We start from the raw sequence: 24,360 nt of genomic DNA, 5'->3' as shown, positions 1-24,360 counted from the left end.
GTAATGTGTGGGGCTTTGTGCACCGTGCCACTAGTTATCTCATAGAAGGAGACCTATTTGGGCTATTTCCCCAAGAAAAGAGAGAGTTTTCCATGGATTTACACACCTGGTTCCTTTTAAAAAAAAAAATGTGCAAACGCTAGGATGATCAACCATCCTGGCTTGCCCAGGACTGAGGAGCTCCCTGGGATGTTCAGGAATCAAAAGTATAGACAAACTGGGATGGCTGATTACCCTGAAACATTTATTGCCTGCCCACAGTTTACCTAGCACAACTTGAGGCACTGGTGCGTTGCCTTCTAGGTCAGCCTTAAATGAATCCCGGGGCAAGTAATGCTTCAAGGCAGGTATGTTCTGGTAAATGTTTAACAACCAGATCTCTGGTGGGAGTGTGCGTGGTGGGGGGATCTCTATATGTAGCATTTGCTGATTGACTAGCTCTGTGACCTTAAATAAACACTCCCACTGTAGCCAATTTCAAGCTATCAAGGTGATGTCATTGAACATGGAATAGAGAAGAGATGCAGAATAGAACACCATCATTTAACATTTCCGCCACAAGATACAATAGATGTGAACGACCTCAAGAGCGCAGATGATAGTAAAATGTAGCAAAATAATTAGGAAGTGGTGAGTTGAGAGTATTTATGATCTTTATTTTAATAAAAATTTATTTAATTGCAAGTTTATATCATTTAATTTCTAATAGTGGCTTTAACAACTGACTTGCAAAATTCCTGAAAATGTAACCACCAATATTCATGAGTCAGTATGAGCCAGTTCCAGCAGTCATTGAAAGAATCCTGGGAAAGTCACTCCTTTTCACCATGTCCATGTCTCTTTCCCCAGGGCATACCACAAAAGACTGAAAACCCACCATTTAATTTATTCCTTTAATCTGAGCTCTGCCTTTGATATACTAAGAGCAAGACTAGGAATAAGGACACTTAAATTCTAATCCCAGTCTTAAGAATTGGCTTTGTGATCTTGCGCTCTTTGGACCCCAGGTTCCTTATCTGTAGAATAAGGGGGTTAGACAACTGGTCTTCTTAAATCTTTCAGACATGCTTGTGGGGTGTGTGTGTGTGTGCACGTGTGCATGCACATGCACGTGTGTGTGTTTACAACTCTATTAAGGTATAATTCACATACAATAAGCTAGACATATTTAAAAAGTACAATTTGATGAATTGAGACTGAAATCACCACTACAAACAAGATAATGAGCATATCCATCACCTCCAAATATTTTTGTGCCCCTTTATAATGCATCCCTTCCTCTCCCCAATTCTGTTGCTAGGTAACCACTAATCAGCTATTACAATAGAGTACTTTGAATTTTCTAGAATTTTATAAAAATGGAATCATATAGTATATATATATATAGTCTGTTCTTATATTTATTATTTCCTTTCTTCTGCTTGTTTTGAATTAAACTTGTTCTTTTTCTAGTTTCTTATTGTGGAAGTTGAAGTCATTGATTTAAGATCTTTCTTTTCTAATAGAGCTGTTTGGTGCTATAAATGTCCCTCTAAGCACTGTTCTAGCTATATCCCACAAATTTGTATATCTCAGATTTTCATATCATTCAGTTTAAAATACTTTCTAATTTTCTTTGAGACTTACTCTCAAGCCATAGATTATTTAGAAGTGTGTTATTTATTTTCCAAATATTCAGAGAATTTTCCATATATCTTTCTTTTACCGGATTTTAATTTAACTCCATTGTGGTCAGAAAACATACTTTATCTGACTTGAATCCTTTAACTTTATTGAGACTTGCTATATGGCAGAGATATGGTCTATCTTAGTAAATGTTCAATGTGCACTTGTAGAGAATATGCTTTCTGTTGTTGGGTTGAGGGTTGTGTAGGTGCCAATTAGGTCAAATTTATTATTTGTGTTGTTCAAATCATCTACATATTCTTGCTTATTTTCTGACTCCTTGGTTTGTCAATTATTGAGAAGGATGTTGAAGTCTCTAAAATTGTGGATTTGTCTATTTCTCCTTGCTCAGCCAGTTTTTGCTTCATGTATTTTGAATGTGTTATTTAGGTACATATACTTTTGGGATTGTTATGTCCTCAGGACGAACTAACCACGTTATTGTTATAAAATAGCCCTCTGTATTTCTGGTAATATTCTTCGCCTGCAGTCTGCTTTCTCTGATAATAATACAGTCACTCCAGCTTTTTTAAAATCAATGTTAACATGGTGTATCTTTTCCCTATCTTTTATGTTTAACCTATTTGTGTTTTTATATTTATTTTTTATTTTTTTGTGTTTTTATGTTGAAAGTGGGTTTCCAGGGGCGCCTGGGTGGCTCAGTCGTTAAGCGTCTGCTTTCGGCTCAGGTCATGATCCCAGGGTCCTGGGATCGAGCCCCGTATCAGGCTCCCTGCTCCGCGGGAAGCCTGCTTCTCCCTCTCCCACTCCCCCTGCTTGTGTTCCCTGTCTCACTGTGTCTCTGTCAAATAAATAAATAAAATCTTAAAAAAAAAAGTGGGTTTCCTATAGGCAGCATATGGTTGTTTGTTTTTTTAAATTTTGTATTCTACCAATCTCAACCTTTTAATTGGGTTGCTATATGGTTCTGTATAAAACTACCATCTTGCTATTTGTTTTTTATTTTTACCAACTCTGCCTGTTATCCAATGTCTGAAAACTGTCATTTCATATATTTTGCCCATTTTTTGAGTTGTTAATGTGGGAAGATGAATCCATTCACTGTTATTTCATCATTGCTGGAAGTCCTTCATGTTTTGTTTTTCATGGATTTGTTATATTTACATGTGCCAAATATGTTCTTCCAGCTAATCACTAGTCTTTTCATTTTATTTATGTATTTTTCTCATAAAGGGATTTTTAATTTTGATGTCAAATCTTTCATTCTTTTCCTTTAGTTTTCTATCATGCTTATAAGTGCCTGCCCTGTATTTCCTTCTAAATTGTCATGTTTGAAAAGAAGAAAAATAAGTCCTCAGTATAAATCAGTGTTATTTTTAACACCAAGTTTATTAATTATAAAAGTAATACAGGCACATGGTAAAAACATCAAGTAGAATAGAGGGCTATAGATAAAAATGGAAAGTTCCTTTCCTCTTCTCTCACTGCCCCTGCTTGTCAAATTCCTCTTGACAGAGAGAACTCCTGTTAGCAATTTCTTGTATACATTCTTCCACACATATTCTAGACATATACATACACATGTATATTTATCCTTTTGGATACAAACAGGACATACACAAACACACATGCACACAGGGTTCTGCAATCTTTCATTCAATACTATATCCTTGAGTTCTTAATGTGACTGAGTTTTAGCAGATGTTTACCAGACTGACAGAGGGACCAGGGCAGTTAGAGAAGATGGTAGGGGATGTGCACAGGAAAGGGCATATCCGTCTCTGTAAAGCCAACACTTGGCACAAAACCTGGCACATAATAATTCTCAATAAATAAGTCTTAAATAGCTAAAGGGAAAGAACTTGAGAAAACTGGAAACAAAGAGCTGTCTTGGCCATTCTTCTCAGGCCAGATATGGTCTCCTGACTGCAAGTTCCCCATCTCCCGGGTTCGCAAGGAACAACATGTGATGATGGGTGAGGACATGGAGCAGCTGGACCTCTCACTTGTGCTAACTTCCCACTATGTGTCTCTTCTCCTGCTAGCTTTGCTATCTCCAGCACACACAGTTTGTTCAAATGTGCAGTTAACACTGATTGCACAGCAGGAAAATCTGGGAGCTCGAAGACTACACGGCTGAGTTATGTTACATTTATACACTCCTACCGACAGCCACCATTATAGTACCACCGTGTGGGGCCTGGCACCATGTTGGGAACAACAGTCCCGCAATGTTAATGTCAATTTATCCCTGTTTTACAGATGAGCAAATAGAAACTGTAAGAGTCCGAGTGACTTATTTAAGGTCACAGAGCTAGTCAAGCAGCTTCCAGAAACAACTCTATACCTTAATCAGGTCGGCCTACCTTTCTGTCCATCCCACACCACATTCACTCCTATTTCGTGGACTTTGTGCTTTTTTCTTTGCCTGGCATTCCCTCCCTCCACTTGTCTCATCCGGTGTTCTGTGGAAGCTAGGCAGAGAGAGAACATGGGGTCGTGTAGGGTCCATGCTAGGCTATGCAACCTGTTGTCAGGGGTGAGGGGTGAGTCGGCCATAGGAGTCCATGAACAAGAACAAACACATGGGGTAGGTAGTAAAAGTTCAGAAAGGGAGCCAAGCCTGGGAACTGGAGAGCACCCTTAGGAGCCTAGGATGCAGAGAGTGCTGCAGCTTGGGAAACCTGCCTGCCATTTGTCTCTCCCTAGGTGCTTTTGGTGAGCTTCTCACAAACACAGCCCCGTGCTACGCCCGCAGTCTTACAGCCATGAGCCAGTATATCTCTCCTGTCTCAATCCTCCTCATTCTCAAGGCCCACATCAAGTTGCACCTCCAGGAAGCCTTTCCCTATCAATCCAACTCATTCCTCTCTCTTTCTTTTGTGAATTAGAGTTTTACTTAAAATTAGCACCGTAAGAGAGAACATGTGTTTGTACACCCTCTTGCCCTTTAATCACTTCAAGTATCTTGTTCCTTTAAGTTGACTCATTCACATCTTTTTTCTACTGTTTCCCTGCCCGGTCTGGGTATTGTAAAGCCTGGCTAGATTCTAGTCCCAGTCCTCTCACTAATGAGCTGCATGACCTAGAGTTAGTCACAACCTCGCTGAGCCTCATCTTCCTACCTTTGAGGATTTCTGTGAAAACACAGTAAACTTTATAACACAATATATGAATGTAAGGTATTATTGCTGAAGACATTTGAACTAAAGTGCTTCTGCCTTTCACATCCTACTTAGTGTATGATTCTATGTAAGAAATAGCTATCACTGCTGCTTGCTTCACACTAAGGTCCTCAGCAAAGGTTAACAGGATTAGAAGAAGAATAATGCACAACTGTTAAAGATGGTGCCAGATTGGAGGGGGTCTATATGCAGCTGATTCAGGGGCTCTCCTTGGAAACTACCAGGTGATTCCGGGCTTGCTCATTTTTAAAGCTTCCATCGTTCTGAATGTTTCTTCATGTAAATGATCTGTGTCAATGCTATGAAAAACAAAAAGAATCTTGTGTCAAGTCAAGCCAACAGATGCCTTCGCTAGTTTTCCTATCCTCGAGGATAAGATTCCCATTCTACTTGCTCCGTAGCACCACTCAGTTACTTCACCCACTCAGCCATCTACCTCCTCCCTCAGCCTTGGCTCCTCTCCTTGAGAAAATGCTTCACTTCCTCTTGGACTCTCACTCTCGTCCCTCTCTGCCTTTGCCCAAGGCCCTGCTGCATTAGCCCATTAGTTCCTGCTCCTGTATATGTAACCTCTCCCTCTCTATGGGCTCCTTTCATTCAGCCTACAAATTTGCCTATCCTCAACAAGCCAAGAAGGAAAAAGAACAACTCCCTCCTTCCTGCAGTTCCACAAGTTCTCCCAGCTACAGCCCCACATCTCTTCTCCTTTTCACAAACTTACTTACTTACTCATTCATTCATTCATTCGTTTATGAGAGCTAGTGAGCGAGCACGAGCAGGGGGGAGCAGACTCCCCGCTGAGCAGGGAGCCCGGTGCAGGGCTCGATCCCGGGACTCTGAGATCATGACCTGAGGCCGAAGGCCGATGCTTCACTGACTGAGCCACCCAGGCGCCCCCTTTTCACAAACTTCTTGAAAGATTAGTCTCTGCTCCTTCTCCTCTTCCTCATCTCCAATCTCTTCAAGTCAGAGCAGTCTGGTTTCCAGCCCCACCACACCACTGAAACAGCTCTTGACAGCCTCACCTATGGCCTCCCAATGACTAAATCCAATGGATATACATTTCAGTACTCATCCTTTTGGCCCTCTCTGCTGCATTGGACACTGTTGAGTACTTCTTCCTTGAAACTCACTTTTCCCATAGCTTCCAGGACACCATTTCTCTCCTGGTTTACTCCATGGGTTTTCCTTTCCATACCCACCTCTTAAAAGTTGGTATTGCCCAAGGTTAATTCCCCAGAGATGTTCCTCAGAGGTTCTTCTCTTCTCACTCTCCCTAGAGGAACTCATCCATTGGCATGGCTTCAGCTATCATCTCCGGGGCACACTCCTATATCCAACGGCCCGCCTACTAGAAAACTTCCCACAGTGTCCAGCAAGTACTTCAAACTCCACATGTGTGTCCCCAGTTAAAACCCATTGACTACAAAAGAAGGTACAAGCTCTTTCAAGTGTGTAGTGAGGTTAAGATTTTAGTTTTTAATGGATAGATGCTAATCTTTATCTAGCAAAGTGAATGAGTAACTTTGCTAAATATGAAATTGTAGGGTAAGTAGATACTTAATGCCATGGAAGTGTAACGAGACCTTGAGAATTTTTTTTGAGTGACTTAGCAAAGGCTGCCTTACCTCTTGATGTGTAGAGCTCACTGTTAGGCAAGAGGTGGGCCAATACGCTTAGGAAGCCCAGAGGTCTTCTGGGAATTAAGAGACCAATTACTCTCAACCCTGAATGAGGAACATGCATCAGGGTGAGTTAGGGGCCTTTATCCAAGGCCCAGTGCCTGGGAAAGGTACCAAGGCCCATAAAATAAAATTATCTTGATGAAAGAAAAAGGCTCAAGTGGGGCCCCTGACCCAACTCAGGGGCCTACACCTTTCTGGGGCAAGGGCACGTCTCATATATATATACACCTGTGGTTGATTCCAGGAGCTCCTCTAGACCCAACCACCCTGACACATATAATACTTTAGGGAACAATAGTTGAATGTTTATGTGTGGACTAATATATCTGTAACCTCAGAGCCCAAGTATGATGGCACTGCAGGGCTAGCAGGGATCCAGACCAGCCAGGGCATCACTGTCTAGTAACCAAACTTCTGTGGGACTGGTTAGGGTCAGTTCTTAAGATCAGCTCCCTGTGGCAGTGAGAAACAGAGCAGCAGTGGACTGGCTCTCCAACCAACTCTGGAAGCAAAACTGGCTCTATCTTGGGGACCAGTTCTGGAAAGATGAGGAGAGGCCTCGAAATGGACCACTACTAGAGTATGTGAGAGAAAGAGAGTAACGACTGAGTTTTCACTCAGAATTCTGCTAACAGGTCTTACTAACCACATATGGCAGACAAGGCCTTGCCTACCCCCTTAGTCTTACTTCTTGACACACCCTGTTTTGTACTTTATGCTCCAGCAAGAGCAAACTCCTCGGATATTTCCCACCCTTTTCCCCATCAAGTACCATAAACCATGCAGTTTATTGTCTGGCTACCTTGTTCATGCTATCTCCTGAGCGAGGGCTACCCTCCTTCATCTTTACCCCCATTTCTCCTGGCTATTAATAGTCCTGAGACTTAACTCAGGTGGTCCTTCCTCCAAGAAGCTTTCCCTGACCCTCTTGGGCTGGTTGAGTTGTCTCCTGCCAGGACTCCCTTAAGACCACATGCTCGCCCTATTGTATTCTTCAGTTTATGTGCCTGTCTCTACCACTAAGCCCCCTAGCCCCTGAAGAGCATAGACTGTCTTATGTCTTATTTACTCTTGTCTCCTAGCACCTGGCACACTTGCCTAGCACATAGCAGATATTCAGCAAGAATTTGTGGAATGAATGAAAGTGAGCTCTGCCACTCTAAGGCCACAGCCTCTTCTATTCCTTGACCTTCTGAATGTCTAGACACTCAGTCTTTATTGAACATGTCATTAACTGTCTCCATTCCTTGCCTCCAGATGCTCTAAATTACTAATTGGTCTTCTATATGTATTTACTGTATGCAAAGCTGAGCCAGGAACTTTATGGTGGGGGGGAGAATACAATGAGGAATAAGATTCAGCCCCACACTCCAGCAACTCTTAGAAAATAACCTTCTTCCTCCAGTCTTTGCAATTTCCAGCTGAGACTCCCCCTTTTAGAAGGCCCTCCTGGAATTACACCCCCTTTCAATCCCACCACAACATTAAATCATCCATAATTTCCTTTCACCTTACTTGGGTAAGTATATATTTCTATTAATTACAGTTTGTCTTACATATACCCTAACAATCAAAATTGATTTGAGGTCAGTGAATGGTGTCTATTCTGTGTGTGTGTGTCCTTTATTTTGTATTCTCAGCTATTATTGCACACTGTTATCAACTTGTCGACTGACAAGTTATAAGGGTTTGAAGGTTGTCCTGAAAACACAATGGAAGCACATTGGTTAAAAGGCAAAGAGCAAGAGATACAGGAAACAATGTAATAATTTACAGTAAAAAACAAATATGGCATGCCATCACAAAATAACTTCTCCTCGCTGTCACTTAAGACCTTTGCTGAAGCATACACACTATAGAGCGCTACCACATTAAATTACTCAGTATTGGAAGAGACATTGGGATTGATCATTAAGCTTATTCCAACCTGTTGACAGTCTAGACTGCAGTTACCTCTTTTGAGAAAGACACCACGGAGTGGAGGTCCCTAAATCTCTGAGGCTCATCATGTCGTGAATGATTCTCTCTTTCTGGGCAGTAATCACCACACTTTCAAGCCTTTGAAACTAACACACTTCACTTTGCTAGTAGAGAACCAGCTTCTCTTTCAGCCAGACTTGTAATCAGGCTTTTGTGTTGTTTTCATTTACACTTCAATCCGTCAAATTGGCTTTGAAATGTGGAATTTTTGCACTCGGCCTTTATTTTCCATTATGTGTTCCAGTTCTGAATGCCAGAAATGAATGGCCATTTGGTCACTGGTTAGCTGCCAACACAGCATAGCTGTATCCTAATTAAGAGCGACTTCGTGTGTCATGCCAGCCTGCTGAGCTGGCAGATGGACATTGACCAGAAAGGGTCAAGACCTCCACTTCCTATAATTGCATCATTACAGCTTCATTTCCTTGAGTCTTGAAGACTCTCAAATGTAAATATTAATGCCCCTGGCAAGTATGAGAAGAGAAAAGGGAAAGAATCTAACATTCATGGAGCACCACCTATGTGCCAAAGGTTGTGCTAGGTACATTTATAACTGAAGTTTCACTTCATTCAATCCCCCTGTTAACACCAGATAGTCAGGTACTAGCATTAGCTCCATTTTACAGACACGGATACTAAAGTTCAGGGAGGTTAAGTAAGCATGGTTATGTAGCTAGTGACGCTAAACCCAGTATTGAAGCCAGACCTAACAGAATCTAGATCTGGTACTCTTCTTCCATGCTGCTTCTCTTAGCAATGAGATCCAGTGCTGCCTGTTCGCTGCCTCTAGCCCTGTCCCTGTGTCCAAGGAGGAGGCCTACTGGTCATTTCACTTACTTTGATATTTTGCCTAGGCATGGCTTGCCCTCAGTTTTTCTTCTTTCCTCACTGCAATGGGCTATGATCAAACCCCACATGTCTATCTTGACCCCCTCCCTCCCACCTCCCCCGCCATAGTAAGTTACTAGAATGTCTGTAGCTTACACATCGGCTGAATCAGTGCCTCATACAGCATTTGCACTCCAAAATCCTTGAGGTCGTTTCCACTTAGGTCTAGCGATGTTAGGTTCTCATTTCTGTTGAGGACAGAGGCAAGAGCTCCATGGCACGCATCTGTGAGATGACATTCTGCTAACCTATGGGGAATTGGGGATTCAAGAAAGTTCCACAATGACCCTCCATCTCATATAGAATCTGGAACAAGAGCCCAGTGAGCAAAGAGTCACTGTGCACTTGCCACAAGGTCTGCGGTTTGCAAGAGGGGTGTTTCAGCCCTTCACACAGCACCTACATACCCTTGTCCCCTAAGGCATTATCACCGAGGTCAAGGTCTCTTAGGTACTCATTGGTGTAGAGTGCACTGCACAAATCCTGACAACACTCTCCAGTCAGGCAGCAGGTCCACAATCTGCCAGGAAGTAAGGTAGAGAAGGCTGGCATCATTTCATCTGCACTGAGTTACTTTAGGAATTCTGTTGGCCCACTAGAAAAACACATTAGAAACTCAGAGTATCGTGTGAAAAAAAAATCCCTTGGGCCAGGGCCAAGCAGAGATTGTGGAGAGGGGAACATTTATACTCCCTAAATTATTTGGTTCTTCATTTATTGCTTCCTTGGAGATTCGATCACCAGGCCAAAAAATACTCATTTAATTTTAAGAGTTGCTGAAACATCAGGAAACTCTGCCTGTGGCTATAGTCCATGATACTTATGCCAGATCCTTTAACTGACAGTCAGGCTGTTTTAATCCTTTGCACAGCAATTTCAGTCCCAAGTCTTCAATTTTGTTATTAATTAGAAGCAGCCTTGTCAGGCTCTGGGTGGAGCTCAGGACTTGGGCAAGGGACTCACGACAAGCTGCAGAAAGGGAACATTCAGAAAGCCTGGAGGAATGGGGATACCAAGGTGGCCGTTAACCATGGAGTCCCACTGAATCTCAAGTGCCAAGGCCCGTGAGAACAAGGATAAGCACTTACACAAGAGTCTTGAGAATACCCTTTGCATGCTGCAGACCTTCACAGAGATGTGGTACTCCTGTGTCCCCCAGGGCATTGGCAAACACAAACAGCTCTTTTAAAGGCTGACTCACTTGCAAGAAAGAAGAGAGCTCCATACAGCTAGCATCTGTTAGCTACTCAAGCTACCAAGAAAAGGAGAAGTAAAATCAGCCACTGCTGTCTCTTAGCTTTCTGAGAATGTTTTCCTAGCCTCCCTTCAAGTTCCAGCTCCTGGCACACCTCCTTCACAAAGCCACTTCCTGAGGTCTCCAGCCCACAGTGACCTCCTACCTTTCCCTGGGCTCATCTGGCATTTCTAAATGATTCCACAGTGTTGGGCACTTCAGTACACATTGAATTGTGTTGTTCTCCAATTGGTTCATATCTGTGTGTCCTAAAGGGCAGCCTTGTCACTTGTCCTTCTGATAACTCTACCCACATCTAGGGCTGTGTTGGGTGCATTGTAAATATTCTTAATATTTAAGTAGTGTCATTCCTGTAAACAGGCAAGATGGCTGTATACTGGAAAGAGCAGGAGATGTGGAGACAGATTTTGGAGTCACATCCTGACTATACCACTTTTGAGTGGTGTGACCTTGGACAAGTCACGTTTCCCTGTGATCTTCAGTTTCCTCATCTGTACAATGGGGATTAAAAATCCATTTTATATGGTTATTGGAAGGAATGAATTGGGTGAAACAACTTCTGCCAAGCCCAAGCACAGATCCTGGCACATAAGCAGGCATTTGCCAAGTTCAATAGTCCTAAGATGATGCCAGACAGTTCTAAGAAACTTACTCTAGCTTCTCCACTTTACCATTGGAATGTCTGAGACCTTCACAAAGATACTTCACCCCTGTGTCCCCCAGGGAATTTTTCACTCAGGTCCAGCTCAGTGAGGTTTGGATTGCAAATGAGAACAGAGGCAAGATCCTTGCAAACAACCTCTGAGCTTTCAGGGAGAAAGCTAGCACACAACCTGGAGAGAAAGAGAGATGAACAGAGACAGAACTGGCTGCTTTATTGTCCTACTCACCCCCTACCCACAGTACCTCATGAGCAAAGAAAATAAAGGCCCATCTATACAAGACTGCCAACCTTGATAATGTCAAAGCCTCCAGGGGAGAATCGTACTTTGCTCCCACAACACTGTGTCCCCCAGTGGCAACTCAGTAAGTGTTGACTGCCCCTCCAAAAAAGTGTTGGGAGGAAATATCAAGATGACCTAATCTCATTTTAACTCCCTGCATGAATTTAGAATTCTATCTCATAGCTTCGTTCAAATCCCATGGGGGAAATGGCATAATATCTTTAATAAGCTTTATAGTCAAAAGATCTAAAAAGTTCATTATTTATTAATTTTCCATCCTTAGAGATCCAGTCCACCGTCATCATCCATGTAATATTTCTTCTTTGGGACAAAGAGTGGTTTTTACCGACCTTCCTGTCTTCTTAATCTTTGTTTCTCCATATTGAGTAGTCTAATTTCTTGAATCCCATCAACTTTTTCTTCCATCACTTTCAAGAATTTCTATGATATATACTACAATCTTTGAGTCCTCAATTTTCCCTTGAGTTACCAGGCTCCAACCTTAGCCTTGAAGAGGGCTCATTAGTACACATGTCTATATCTCCCCAATTTAGAAATTTTAAAAAGAGGCATTTGGGGGGAAAAAAGGAGTTTCAAAGTGAATTTTAGAAAGCTTTAATGTTGGGCACCTGGGTGGCTCAGTTGGTTAAGCGACTGCCTTCGGCTCAGGTCATGATCCTGGAGTCCCGGGATGGAGTCCCGGGATCGAGTCCCGCATCGGGCTCCCTGCTCGGCGGGGAGTCTGCTTCTCCCTCTCCCACTCCCCGTTTGTGTTCCCTCTCTCGCTGTGTCTTTCTCTGTCAAATAAATAAATAAAATCTTTAAAAAAAAAAAAAGAAAAAAAGAAAGCTTTAATGTTAAAGGGCTTTTGCTTTTAAAAACCCCACATATGGGGCGCCTGGGTGGCTCAGTCGGTTAAGCGTCCGACTCTTGATCTCAGCTCAGGTCTTGATCCCAGGGTCATGAGTTCAAACCCTGCACTGAGCTCCACTGGAGCTCAGTGTGAAGTCTACTTTAAAAAAAAATAAATAAACCCACATATATATTGCGATGGTTAATTGTGTCACATTGGCTAAGTCATATATCCAGATATTTGGTCAAAAATTATTCTAGATGTATCTGGGAAGGTATTTTTTAAATGAGATTAACATTTCAATCAGGGACTTTGGGTAAAGTAATTTACCCTCCATAATTTGGGTGGGCCTTGCCTAATCAGTTGAAATGCTTTATAGAAATAGACTGACCTCCCGGGGAAGAAGAGAGAATTCTCACAAGCAGAATGCCTTTGGACTTGAACGGCAACATGAGCTTTTCCCTGTGTCTCCAGCCTGTTGGCCTACCTTGCAAATATTGAACTTGACAGCCACCCTAATCCACATGAGCCAATTCCTTAAAATAAATCTCTATACAGTTGACCCCTGAACAACACAGGTTTGAACTGCATGGGTTCACTTAAACACGAATTTTTTTTATAAATACCATACAGTAGTGTAAATGTATTTTCTCTTCCTTATGATTTTCTTAGTAATATTTTCTTTTCTCCAGCTTACTTTCTTACAAGAATACGGTATATAGTACATATCATATACAGAATATGTGTCAGTCAACTGTTCAGGTTATCAGTAAGGCTTCCAGTCAACAGCAGGCTATTAGTAGTTAAGCTTTTGGAGGGTCAAAAGTTATACGTGGATTTCCGACTATGGGGGGTGGGGTTGGAACCCCAACCCCCGTGCCATTCAAGGGTCAACTGTATATTTATATACATCTTATTTGTTCTGTTTCTCTGGACAACCCTAATACATATACGATAAACTTTTTTATTAAAATCATTACCATGGACTTTGAAGTCAGATACATGTGGGTTCTGAATTGTACCTTTGCCATGTTATTTGGTCTTATGACCTTGGGTCCCTATTTCCTCATCTGCTAAAACAGAGATAATAATCTGAAACCTCTCAGAGCTGTTTTACAATTAAAGGAAATCACAGATACAAAGCAGTCAGCACAATGCTCAGCACAAAGTGATTGTTCAAAAAGTATGGGTTATTATTATAGTCATTGATGTTGTTGTCACCCACAAAGAAAATTCTTTTCCTAAACTTGTTGCACAGGAACAATTTTAGAGACTGTCACTTTTATTCTTCCTCTCCATGATTCTTCAAAATGTGTTTTGATCATACAACATCCATCTTGAGTTGCATATGTAAATTTTGTTTCTTGCAGCAAGGAAACTAATAGTTACAACTTACTTGAGCTTCTGTAATTTGCAATTTGGATCTTTTAAGCCTTCACAAAGCAATTTCAAAGCTGAAGCTTCCAATTTGGTTTCACTGAATTCCAGATCAGTGAGCCACCGACTGGTACTGGAACAACTGCCAGTGCCCCACAAGAAGCAGGAGAGATAAGGCGTCAGTACAACCTTCAGAGAATGACCTCATTATCTTGTGCATGTTTTGCCCTCCCCCCCATACAAGCAGAAATTGACCAAAAATGATACGAACACAGACAACAAATTCTCCTGCTATCAGTTACCTCAATGTCTGTAAGATACAGTTTGGCTGTTTTAATCCTTCACACAGAAGCTTCATTCCTGAATCTTCCAGGGTATTTTTTACAAACTCTGTATCTGTCAAATACTGGTTAGTTTCAAATGCTAAAGAGAGGTCCCTACCACAAGAAGCTATGAGGTGGCAGAAAATCAGTCTGTGTGGAGAAAAAGACATTTCAGAGAAGCAAGAAAATAGGACTCTCTTTAAAGGTATCTGTTTGTACCTTACTGATGTAATGAATTCTTTCAATACGCTCAACAATTAATTTATTGGGTGCGTACCACTACGCCAGATGCTGAAAACACAAAAATAATTAAGACCCAGACCTGGTCTTGAAAGGCACTGCAAGTGGTATGCATACGGTATCATGGGGACACAGAAAGGTAGCACAATTCTGCCTAGCTTGGGGTGGCATTTGGAGGACCAAGAAATACTTACAAGAGAAAGAAATATTTGAGTGCTGTTGTGAAAGGGGAAGAGAAACTGAACAGGAGTTAGGTGGATGAAGAGAATGGGAGCAGGGAGAACAGGAGGAGCCCAGGGACATGGGGCACTCATGGAGCAGCCTGGGCAAAGGCTGGAAGACAAGTGAGAGGATGCTTTGTTTGAGAACCTGCCAATTGCAGCTGACCCTTGAACAACTCAGGGGTTAGGGGTTCTGACCTCCACACAGCTGAAAATCTGCCTATAACTTTTGACTTCCCCAAAACTTAACTGATAATAGCCTACTACTGACCAGAAGCCTTAACAGTAAAATAGTCAACTAACATATATCTGAAGGTTATATGTATTACATACTGTATTCTTACAATAATGAAGTAAGCTGGAGAAAAGAAAATGTTTTCTTTAATTAAGAAAATCATAAGGAAGAGAAAATACATTTATAGTACTGTACTGAATTTATTTTAAAAATCCACATATACGTGGACCTCCACCGTTCAAATCCTGTGTTGTTCAAGGGTCAACTGTATTTACTATGGCCTATATTAAAAGACTAGAAGGATAGGGGCGCCTGGGTGGCTCAGTTGGTTAAGCGACTGCCTTCGGCTCAGGTCATGATCCTGGAGTCCCGGGATCGAGTCCCGCATCAGGCTCCCTGCTTGGCGGGGAGTCTGCTTCTCCCTCTGACCCTCCCCTCTCTCATGTGCTCTCTGTCTCTCTCATTCTCTCTGTCTCAAATAAATAAATAAAATCTTTAAAAAAAAAAAAGACTAGAAGGATATATATCAAATTATCAATAGGAGTCATCTTTTAGGTTGGGGAAGGGCAAGATTATAGAGATGCATTCACCTTATAGATATTTAAAAATTATTTACAATGATAAGTTATCAAAAAATAGTTTAAAAAAATTTTAAAACACATGATTATTATAAATAATTTCTATAATAGAGAAAAATATAAAGTTTTTTAGTACTATATGCCTACCACCCCAAAATAACCACTGTTAACATTTTGGTACATGACTTTTCAGATTTTCAATGCATGCATACATATAGAAATATATGTTTTTGTAACAAATGCAATCATAGAAAGATGTATTTTAAAAAGATAAAAACTTTTTCCAAACCTTCTCTCCAGTTCCACTTCCCAGAAATAACCAATGTTAAGAGTCTAGTGTATACCCCCCCACTCCCTTCTTCAAGATCATAGAAACATACACATACACACACAACACAATTTGTATATTTTACAAAAATGCGATCATAGAAAACATTACATCAACTTTACATGCACTTTGTTACTCAGTACTCACGGTAAGCCCATAGGTAGAAACTAAGATTCAATTATAGAGGAAGGTCATCTAGTAAGTGGCAAAATAGGATTAAACCTTAAGTCTGTCTGTTTTTTCCAGTAGGCTTCAGAAAGCCATTGGAGGTTTAAACTGACATGCTCAGATCCCTCTGACGTCAGGGTAGGCAGGAGACAGACCGGATATCAGAGGGCTGCAGTGGTAAGAAGATATACAGGTAGGGGGAGCTGGATTAGGGTGGCTGGGGTGTGAAGGTGGACAGATTCGAGACATGGTTTCGGGATGAAATGGCCAGAATTTAAGACGGTTTAGGGTGACTGTAATGTTCAGTGCTGAGCCAATGGGCGACGAAGCTGTTCCCAGGCTCCACCCTCTTCCTCCGAAGGGTATGGAAAGCCAAGGAGGGTTCTAGAACATTCCATCTCTAGGACACAAGGGCCCCCTGGCGTGGGACAAACCATTATGGAGGGGGGTGAAACTTCCTGTACTCGATTATGAATACTTCACGTTCTCGATTCTAAGTCTTTTCTAACCACTCTTGTTGTTTCCCGCCGTCAACGACTTTCAGCAATGTAGCGGGTTCTTTTAGGTCCTGGACTTTGGGAGGAACCTTTCTCACAAATTCCCTCCCACCCCCACTGTCTCTGGAAGTTGGAACAGTCCTAGAGTAAAACCCTCGAGGGTTGGTCCCAAGACTTCCTTTTCCCCCGGAGTCCTCGGAGGGAAAGGTGCGCTCTTTGGGCTTAGTCGGTAGGCGTAGTTAGCTGGCACCCTATCTGGCCCCAGCATTAGAGGTGAGGTTTGGTAGGAGGTGTACGGGGGTGGGGCAAGCCAGTCAGAGGGCCTTTAAGAGGGTCTGAGGGGGGAAGGGAAAGGGCGGGGCAGCAGGTGGGTGGAGACTGAGGGCGGCGTGTTGGGGGGGCCGGGGTGAGGGACAGGGGACAAGGGGGGGGGGGGGGGGGGGCAGGGGGGGGGGGGGGGGGAGGGGGGGGGCGGGGGAAAGTGGGAGGGCGGGGGAAGGTGGGGGGCGGGGAGAGGTGGGGGGCGGGGGGAAGTGGGGGACGGGGGGAAGTGGGGGGCGGGGGGAAGTGGGGGACGGGGGGTGAGGGGTTGGCAAGGGGGGCGAGGGGGATCGTGGGGCAGGCGGTGAGGGGGCCAGGGGAGATGGGGGGCCGGGGGGTGGGGAGGGGGCCGGGGGGCGGGGAGGGACCCTGCAGAGTGGACAACTGGTTGATTCATCCCACAGGGACAGCCAGACCCCTAAGGTGCTCAGTCGTCATGTCCTTGAAACCTGACGACCCCAGTGCTGGGTTCCAGCACAACAATGTGGTGGCCTTCATCAATGAGAAGATGGCCGGGCACACGAAAGGCCCCGAGTTCTACCTCGAGAATATATCCCTGTCCTGGGAGGAGGTAGAGAACAAGCTCAGGGCCATCCTGGAGGACAGCACGGTGCCCAGCGAGGCCAAAGACGCCTGTGCCTGGAGCAGCCTGGCCCTGGGCGTGCGCATTGCCCGCAGGCAGAGCCAGTTATACAAGAACAGGGTACAGTGGCTGCACGATTTTGCCAGACTGCATAAGTCTGCTGCACAGACCTTGGCCACTGACCTAAAGATGCTCACAGCGCAGCAGGAGATGGAGCGCAAGGAGTCAGCCTTCCGGCTGTGGCAGACACAAGCAAACCTGGCGGAGATGCAGAAGGAACGGGACCTCCTGAGGTGGAAGCTCTTCCAGGTTGTAAGATTATCTCTACTTGATCCCCACCCCATCTCCCTGCCCCGTCCCCAGAATGGGTCTCAACCCTGCTCTCCTATCTCCCAACAGCTGGGGTGTACCAGGGAGCGGGGCCAGGCCTCCATGAAGCCAGGCCTGGCCACTGCCAGTGGGGCTGGGACAGAAGGGGCCCATGAGGAGGAGGAATCCCAAGCTGCTGCTACTTTTGCTACTGCTGTTGGTACCACAGGAAGAGGAAGAAGACAGAAGGATACACTGGGGGCAGAAGCCACAAGGGAGCTGGGTGGAGGCCTCATGCACCTGGTTGGAGCCATGGAGCGGAAAAATTACACCACTGGTGGGCAGAGGGAGGGAGATCTCAGGTCAGTGGAAACAGCCATGTTTTATTTCTCTGGGACCCTCAAGCCCGGGCCCACAGTCACACCATCACCCCTCCCTGTCCAGCTCCCTGCCTCATTCACATACTCCTACTCATGCGCCTCATCCCCTTTCCCACCTGCACCCGCACCATTCCCACCAGCAGCAACATTCACAGCAGGAGCTCCATCTCAGACATCTCCCCACCGGCAGCCCTCTGATGTTAGCTTGTGGTCTGATGGGGGGTCCCAGGGAACAGGCCCTCAAGAATCCCAAAGAGACAGGAGAGACTATGAACCCCATCAGCAGAGAAGACCTCCCATGTTTCGCAGGCCTGGGGATTGGGACTGCCCTTGGTGTAAAGCTGTGAATTTTTCACGGAGGGAAATTTGCTTCCGCTGTGGGAGGGGAATCTGGCTGCAAAGCCCTCAGTAATTTTAGAAATGTGAAACCCCTGAACAAAAACATATACCAGTGGGAAATCAATTTTCAAGGTGAGGGAGGAAACTAGGTGGAGTGGGGGGAGGGGATGAGTGGGAGAATGGGGCTAAGGGAGTGGGAGGGAGGTGGGATGGGAAGTGGAGAGGGTATAGATTGGCAGGGAGAAACATGTTTTGATTGATGCCCTTTGTGTTCCAGAGCATTAGCATTCCACACCCCAAAAGTGCTGTAGCTTCTGTTTGTATGTGTCTCCCTCCCCAACCCAAGTATCTGGTAGACCTGAGCAGCCATGTCTATGGCAACCCACCCCTCTCCCCACCTAGGCTGTATATGATTGGAGCAGGAGTGGACGCCTGACCCATCCTGAGCCAAACAGGTTCTCACACTAGAGAATGTAAACAGAGGCAGATTCCATAGTCAGGGTGGTGTTGGGTAAGGAAACAGTGGGTTATTTGGAGTTGGGGCTGAGGCCACAGCCAAGGCCTGGTCCTGGTTGTCAGGGAGCAGAACTGTGTGCTTTGCTGAAGTCAAATGTCTTTTAGAGGATGTCAGAATGAGGCCCCAGGGAGCAGATAAGGCACAGAGAAGCAGCACAGGAGTTGATCCTGCAACCCTAAGAGGTGGAGAAATGGTGGCATGACCACTTTTCCACTTCCTGCGATTGTGCTGCATGAAAATACACTCTACACTGTACTGTTCAATGAAAAAATACAACAGCCAGTTCTGTGTTTGTGAAACAAAACCCCCCAAAGTTCTGTAACTCTGCATATGTATGATATGTATATTATAGATTTATATGTGCCTTATGTTATAGATTGATATTTGAAAAAGCAAAGGTCTGGAAAGACATTTAGCAAACAAGGTATTACCTAGGGAGGGTGAGATCATCAGGGTCAGGGGATGGTAAGCAGGAGGTGGGGTGTTGGGGATATAAAGTGGGGTGGGGTCTGGGACAGTAGGGTGGAGGGCTTTTAGATCGTTATGTACTTATGTGTTGTGTAAAATGAAATAATTAAATGCTTACAAAAATAAAAAAGTGAATTTACTGGCTTGGGTAGGATTGGAAAGGCCGCCTCTTCCTCTGGGACAGAAGGGAAGGAGAACAGACACTGATCTATGCGGTGAGGGGTTTGGAAACAAGGGGGCTTGTGCCTTTGTGCTCCTGATGCTAACTGACAAGCTGACAAGACACCTGAGAGTGAGCAAGAAATGAAGGTCAGGCCGGGGGTGGGGAGCTTCTGAGCAATGGCACTTTGGGGAGTAACTACAGGGGTTGGGGGTGAGACATGGAGGGAGAGAAAAAGATCACTGAGCTGCACAGAATGGGATAGGACCCAACAAAGAAAACCAAGGACAACGGTGGGAATCTGGGAGGAGAAGGGGGGAGGGTAGGTCCAGGAGGGGAACCAGACACAAATCTCTTAGATGCTTTAATCTGCCACCTACTCCTGCAGCAAAAATAGCACATACAAAAGGGGAAGAGGCTGGAGGGGCCAGCAGGGATCTGTGCCTGACTCTCTACCCCTTCTAGGTTCGTAGCATATCTTATCATTTGCTGTTCCACTGTGGAGAAGCTGAGCACTAGTTATATTTTGTTTTCAGGTCTGATCAGTGCAGTTTCTAGCAACGCCATCTTTACCTTGCAAATACCTAAGTGTTTAAAGCAAAGTTCAACTTACTTCAGGTCTTTGATTTTACAGTATGGATTACGACATGCTCGGGAGAGCACGTGTAGCCAAGACACTGGCAAATTGCACAGCTGGAAGGACCTAAAAGAGATGAAAAAGCAAAAATAATTTACAACAAAATAGTTAAAAACAAAATTTTAAGTAAAAGGTTAATTTTGGCTTCTGTCACCATACTAGTATTCATTCACCTCTTCTAAAATCCTTAAGAGGTATTACCCCATTTTGCAGATAAGGAAATTAAGGCACAAAAAAGATATTTGCCTAAGGTCACATGGTAGGAACAGAACAGAGGTCAGCACTCTGGTCTGTCTGACTTCAAAGCCCAAGCCATGTTACTGTGTGCCAGGCACCAAGGTAAGCACTTTACATAGACAAATCATCTTATCTGGTCCTCAAAACAATGATGGATATTTTATTTTATTTTATTTTATTTATTTATTTATTTTTAAGATTTTATTTATTTATTTGAGAGAGAGAATGAGATAGAGAGCATGAGAGGGGGGAGGGTCAGAGAGAGAGGCAGACTCCCTGCTGAGCAGGGAGCCCGACGTGGGACTCGATCCCGGGACTCCAGGATCATGACCTGAGCCGAAGGCAGTCGCTTAACCAACTGAACCACCCAGGCGCCCAATGATGGATATTTTAATCACCATTTTGCAGATGCTCAGAGAAGTCAAGTAACTTGCCCAAGCTATCTTTATAACTATTTCTTGGTTGTCAGTACTAATAGAAGAATTAACTATAATTGAAAACTAGAAAAGTTCATGTGGTACTTTTATTTTTAATTATTTTTTTATAACTTTTTTAAAGGTTTTATTTATTTATTTGACAGAGAGAGAGCACACGTAGTGGGGAGCAGCAGGGAGAGGGAGAAGCAGGCTTCCTGCCGAGTGGGGAGCCCGATGTGGGGCTCAATCCCAGGACCCTGGGATCATGACCTGAGCTGAAGGCAGATGCTTAAAGACTGAGCCACCCAGGTGCCCCTTCTTTTTAATTTTTTTGAGGAACACCCAAAGAAAACAAAAACAGTAATTCAAAAATATATACGCACCCATATGTTTAGAGCAGTATTATTTACAATAGCCACATCATGGAAGCAACCCAAGTGTCCATCGATGGATGGATAAAGAAGATGTGGCAAATATATACAATGGAATATTACTCAGCCATAAAAAAGAATGAAATCTTGCCATTTTGCAACAACATGGATGGGCCTAGAGGGTATTATGCTAAGTGAAAGCAAACAGAGAAAGACAAATACCACACAATTTCACTCATATGTGGAATTTAACCAATAAATGAACAAAGAAAAAAAGACAAAAACAGACTCTTAAATAGAACAAATTGGTGGTTGCCAGAGGGGAGGTAGGTGGAGGATGGGTGAAACAGATAAAGGGGATTAAGAGTACACTTACCTTAACAAGCACTGAGAAATGTATATAATTATTGAATCACTATACAGTACACCTGAAACTGCATGTTAATTATATTTGAACAACAACAAAAAAAACTAGAAAAGTTCAATAGTAAAATCTCAGTCAACATGCTTATGATAGGAATATTTGGGGTTCAATTTTGAAGAAAGTTTAACCCTCTGATAAAGGCAATAGGGTTAAGATAGGGACTCCATTTAAGGCTGATTTTCTGGAAATCTAGAATGAATCAGAAGCCCCTTTTTGTTTCCATCAGTGTTTAAAAATTCTCAATGTATTTGTCCATTATTTTATTTTACAGTATACATCTGGATTGAAACTGTCATGAATTTGTCAAGACACTAGCCAAGGTCCTTGGTAATTCTAAGTCCATGTAACTTCTCTTACCCCTTCCACGCTAATCCCAAACACAACTCTTGCTGCACTTCCCTTCCCCCCCGCCACCTCCCTCAAACACACATATCCCATGCTCATTTCTATCTCTATGCTACTGCCCAATGAGGAAATACAACTATCAGAGAAAAGACTTGGGTTAACTCACTCCCCAAGTACAGCTCTCTGCCCAATCTCTTCTTCTCAAGGTCCCCTACCCCTCAGCTGGTCCCACAACTAAAGCATTGCAATGTCCTTTTTTTTTTTGGTGAGAGAGCGAGAACGCATGCACAAGTTGTGGGGGGGGGGGGGGGCAGAGGGAAAGAGAATCTTAAGCCAGCTCCACACTCAGCAGAGAGCCCAACGTGGGGCTCGATCTCACAACCCTGAGATCATGACCTGAGCAGAAATCAAGAGTCAGACGCTTAACCAACTCAGTCACCCAGGCATCCCAGCAATGTTCATTTTAACCCAAGTATTGAGAACAGACTTATGACCAGTGGCATTTTCTAGATAAAACAGGTATAAATCTTCTTGGCTGCTTTAGTCAATAAGTCAGTAGAACTCTGTTTTTAGTATGCAGAATCTGTATTATTTAAGTGGTTTACCTAAGCCTCTTTGAACCCTTTGTAAAGGTGCAAGCTCTGGACCCTTTGTGAAGGTGCAAGCCTGATGGAAAAAGCCCAGGCTTTACGGCAATATACACAGGAGTGCAGTTCTGACCCTTACCAACCTGGAGCTCTTTGAGGTCTCAGTGATGAAGTATATGTAGGGGAGAGTGATGACCAATTCAATGTTAAGTTTACCACCTTTTTTAGAATAGTCATAGACACCAAAATATCAGAGTCCTCAATGATAATCTTGATTTCTTACATGCTCATAACACTTTATAATGATAGAGCACATTCGCAGAGTGACGGAGGAGACTAATCCACATATCTGTAGTACCTAGCACAGTGCCTGGCACATAGTAAGTGCTCAGAAATGTTAACTTTCCCTCATCGTCTACCGACGCTAGTGTTCAATATGTGATAGATAGTCAATAAATCCTTATTGGGGTGATGGACATAAAATAGGGAAAGTGGAGATGATTCATTTTATTTATCAATAATGCTCAAAATGATCATGTGCCTGAATACTTGAAATAAACACAAATGCCTGTTTTTTTCTGAAGGCCAAAATACTGGAGAAAAGACATTAATATACTCACTGATTAAGTGTCAAGGCTGGTGGCATGAATGCGGAGGCTCGCTCTGGCTCCTCAAATCCAAGTAGGTGCTGAGACTTCAGAGACACTGACAGGTGACTGTGACTGCTTTTTACACAGAATGACATAGCCAGAATGTCCATTTTTGTATAGGTAGGTTGAAGCAATATAATTGACTGTAAATCATCAATTATCCTTTTTGCGTATTCTTCTTCCTGAATCTCATACAAATAGTGAAACAAGTCTATTGGCTCCATCTGTAACCTAGAAGATTTATCCTTTATTTCTTTCTCAGTCCCCTTCAGTAACTCCTCTCGAAGTCCTGGAGAGACTTTTCTTCCAAAAGTAGTTTCCACGGCCTTTCCCTTTCCTTTATGTAAGAGGCCAAATAAGAACTGTATCGTTAGTGATGAAAACCCTTTTCCATATTGTTGGAATATTTCTTGCCACGTTTTCCCCACTTGATCAAAAAACATTCAGTTGCTGTCATTCTTCAGGGCACAGAACACAGCAGTCAAGAACTCTTGGAAACTGAAGTGAAGGAAAGTATAGACATTGACACCTCCTTCAGTTTTTTTCAAAAAGTGATTTAGAAAAGTGCAATTGATATCATATACTCCTATCCCATGTCTCCTGAGGTCACTGACTTGAACTAGGACCTGCTGGTTCTGCAGTCCCCCTGCAGCCAAAGAGCAAAGGCCCCACAGGCAACTTTGTCCCTTCCACACCCACATGCCTGTAAGGGTTTTGAGGCACTTAGAAAAGTAGAACAGATACACATCAGTCATGGTCTGAAGTGACCTCATAAGAGTCCTGTCACCATCTCTCTGTGACTGCAGGACACTGCAGATCATCCAGGTGATGATGGGAAGAGAGGACATAATGTCAAGGCTTTCATTTTGTCGAAGCTCATAAAAGACCCTCATTGCTGCATCAGCACCTGAAAACTGACTCAAGAAATACGCTCTCTTTTCAGCATCTGTAAACCATACAACCTCTGCCTGGATAGGTTGTTTGTTAACAGAGAGTGGAGCTTCTTCATGGTTGTAGGCCGGGCAGTTATCAGCAGGGAAGATTTGGGGAACAGTTTTTTTCCTCACAAAACTACATAAGAGGGCGCCTGGGTGGCTCAGTTGGTTAAGCAACTGCCTTCGGCTCAGGTCATGATCCTGGAGTCCCAGGATCGAGTCCCGCATGGGGCTCCCTGCTCGGCGGGGAGTCTGCTTCTCCCTCTGACCCTCCCCCCTCTCATGCTCTCTCTATCTC

At 43.6% G+C, this 24,360-nt stretch overlaps 2 protein-coding genes and 1 long non-coding RNA gene across 3 annotated transcripts in view; 1 reads left to right on the top strand and 2 right to left on the bottom strand.

Annotated features, from left to right (window-relative positions):
- Positions 1-24,360, bottom strand: part of LOC118010737 (NACHT, LRR and PYD domains-containing protein 12-like) — a 78,742-nt gene that overhangs the window by 49,423 nt on the left and 4,959 nt on the right. The window contains 5 exon segments of the mRNA XM_035005343.1: positions 9,461-9,932; positions 13,813-13,935; positions 14,096-14,266; positions 20,074-20,163; positions 23,098-23,625. Coding sequence (XP_034861234.1) covers positions 9,608-9,932; positions 13,813-13,935; positions 14,096-14,266; positions 20,074-20,163; positions 23,098-23,570 — 1,182 coding nt within the window. The 5' untranslated portion in view covers positions 23,571-23,625 and the 3' untranslated portion in view covers positions 9,461-9,607.
- On the bottom strand, positions 12,326-14,431 carry LOC118011974. The gene is made up of 3 exons (XR_004679580.1): positions 14,096-14,431; positions 13,813-13,935; positions 12,326-12,360 (listed from the first exon to the last, which is right to left on the bottom strand). It is a non-coding gene; the product is annotated as an uncharacterized LOC118011974 (long non-coding RNA).
- Positions 17,141-18,730, top strand: TEX13B (testis expressed 13B). Its single transcript, XM_035006894.1, has 2 exons — positions 17,141-17,596; positions 17,687-18,730. Exons 1-2 carry the CDS (start codon positions 17,141-17,143, stop codon positions 18,386-18,388), a joined length of 1,158 nt encoding a protein of 385 aa, XP_034862785.1. The 3' UTR covers positions 18,389-18,730.

Source organism: Mirounga leonina, unplaced genomic scaffold, assembly GCF_011800145.1.
Source record: "Mirounga leonina isolate KUSES-001 unplaced genomic scaffold, KU_Mleo_1.0 Mir_101664, whole genome shotgun sequence".
Classification (NCBI taxonomy): domain Eukaryota; kingdom Metazoa; phylum Chordata; class Mammalia; order Carnivora; family Phocidae; genus Mirounga; species Mirounga leonina.
Note: the sequence above shows the minus strand (reverse complement) of the source record. Positions and strands in the feature narration are given on the sequence as shown.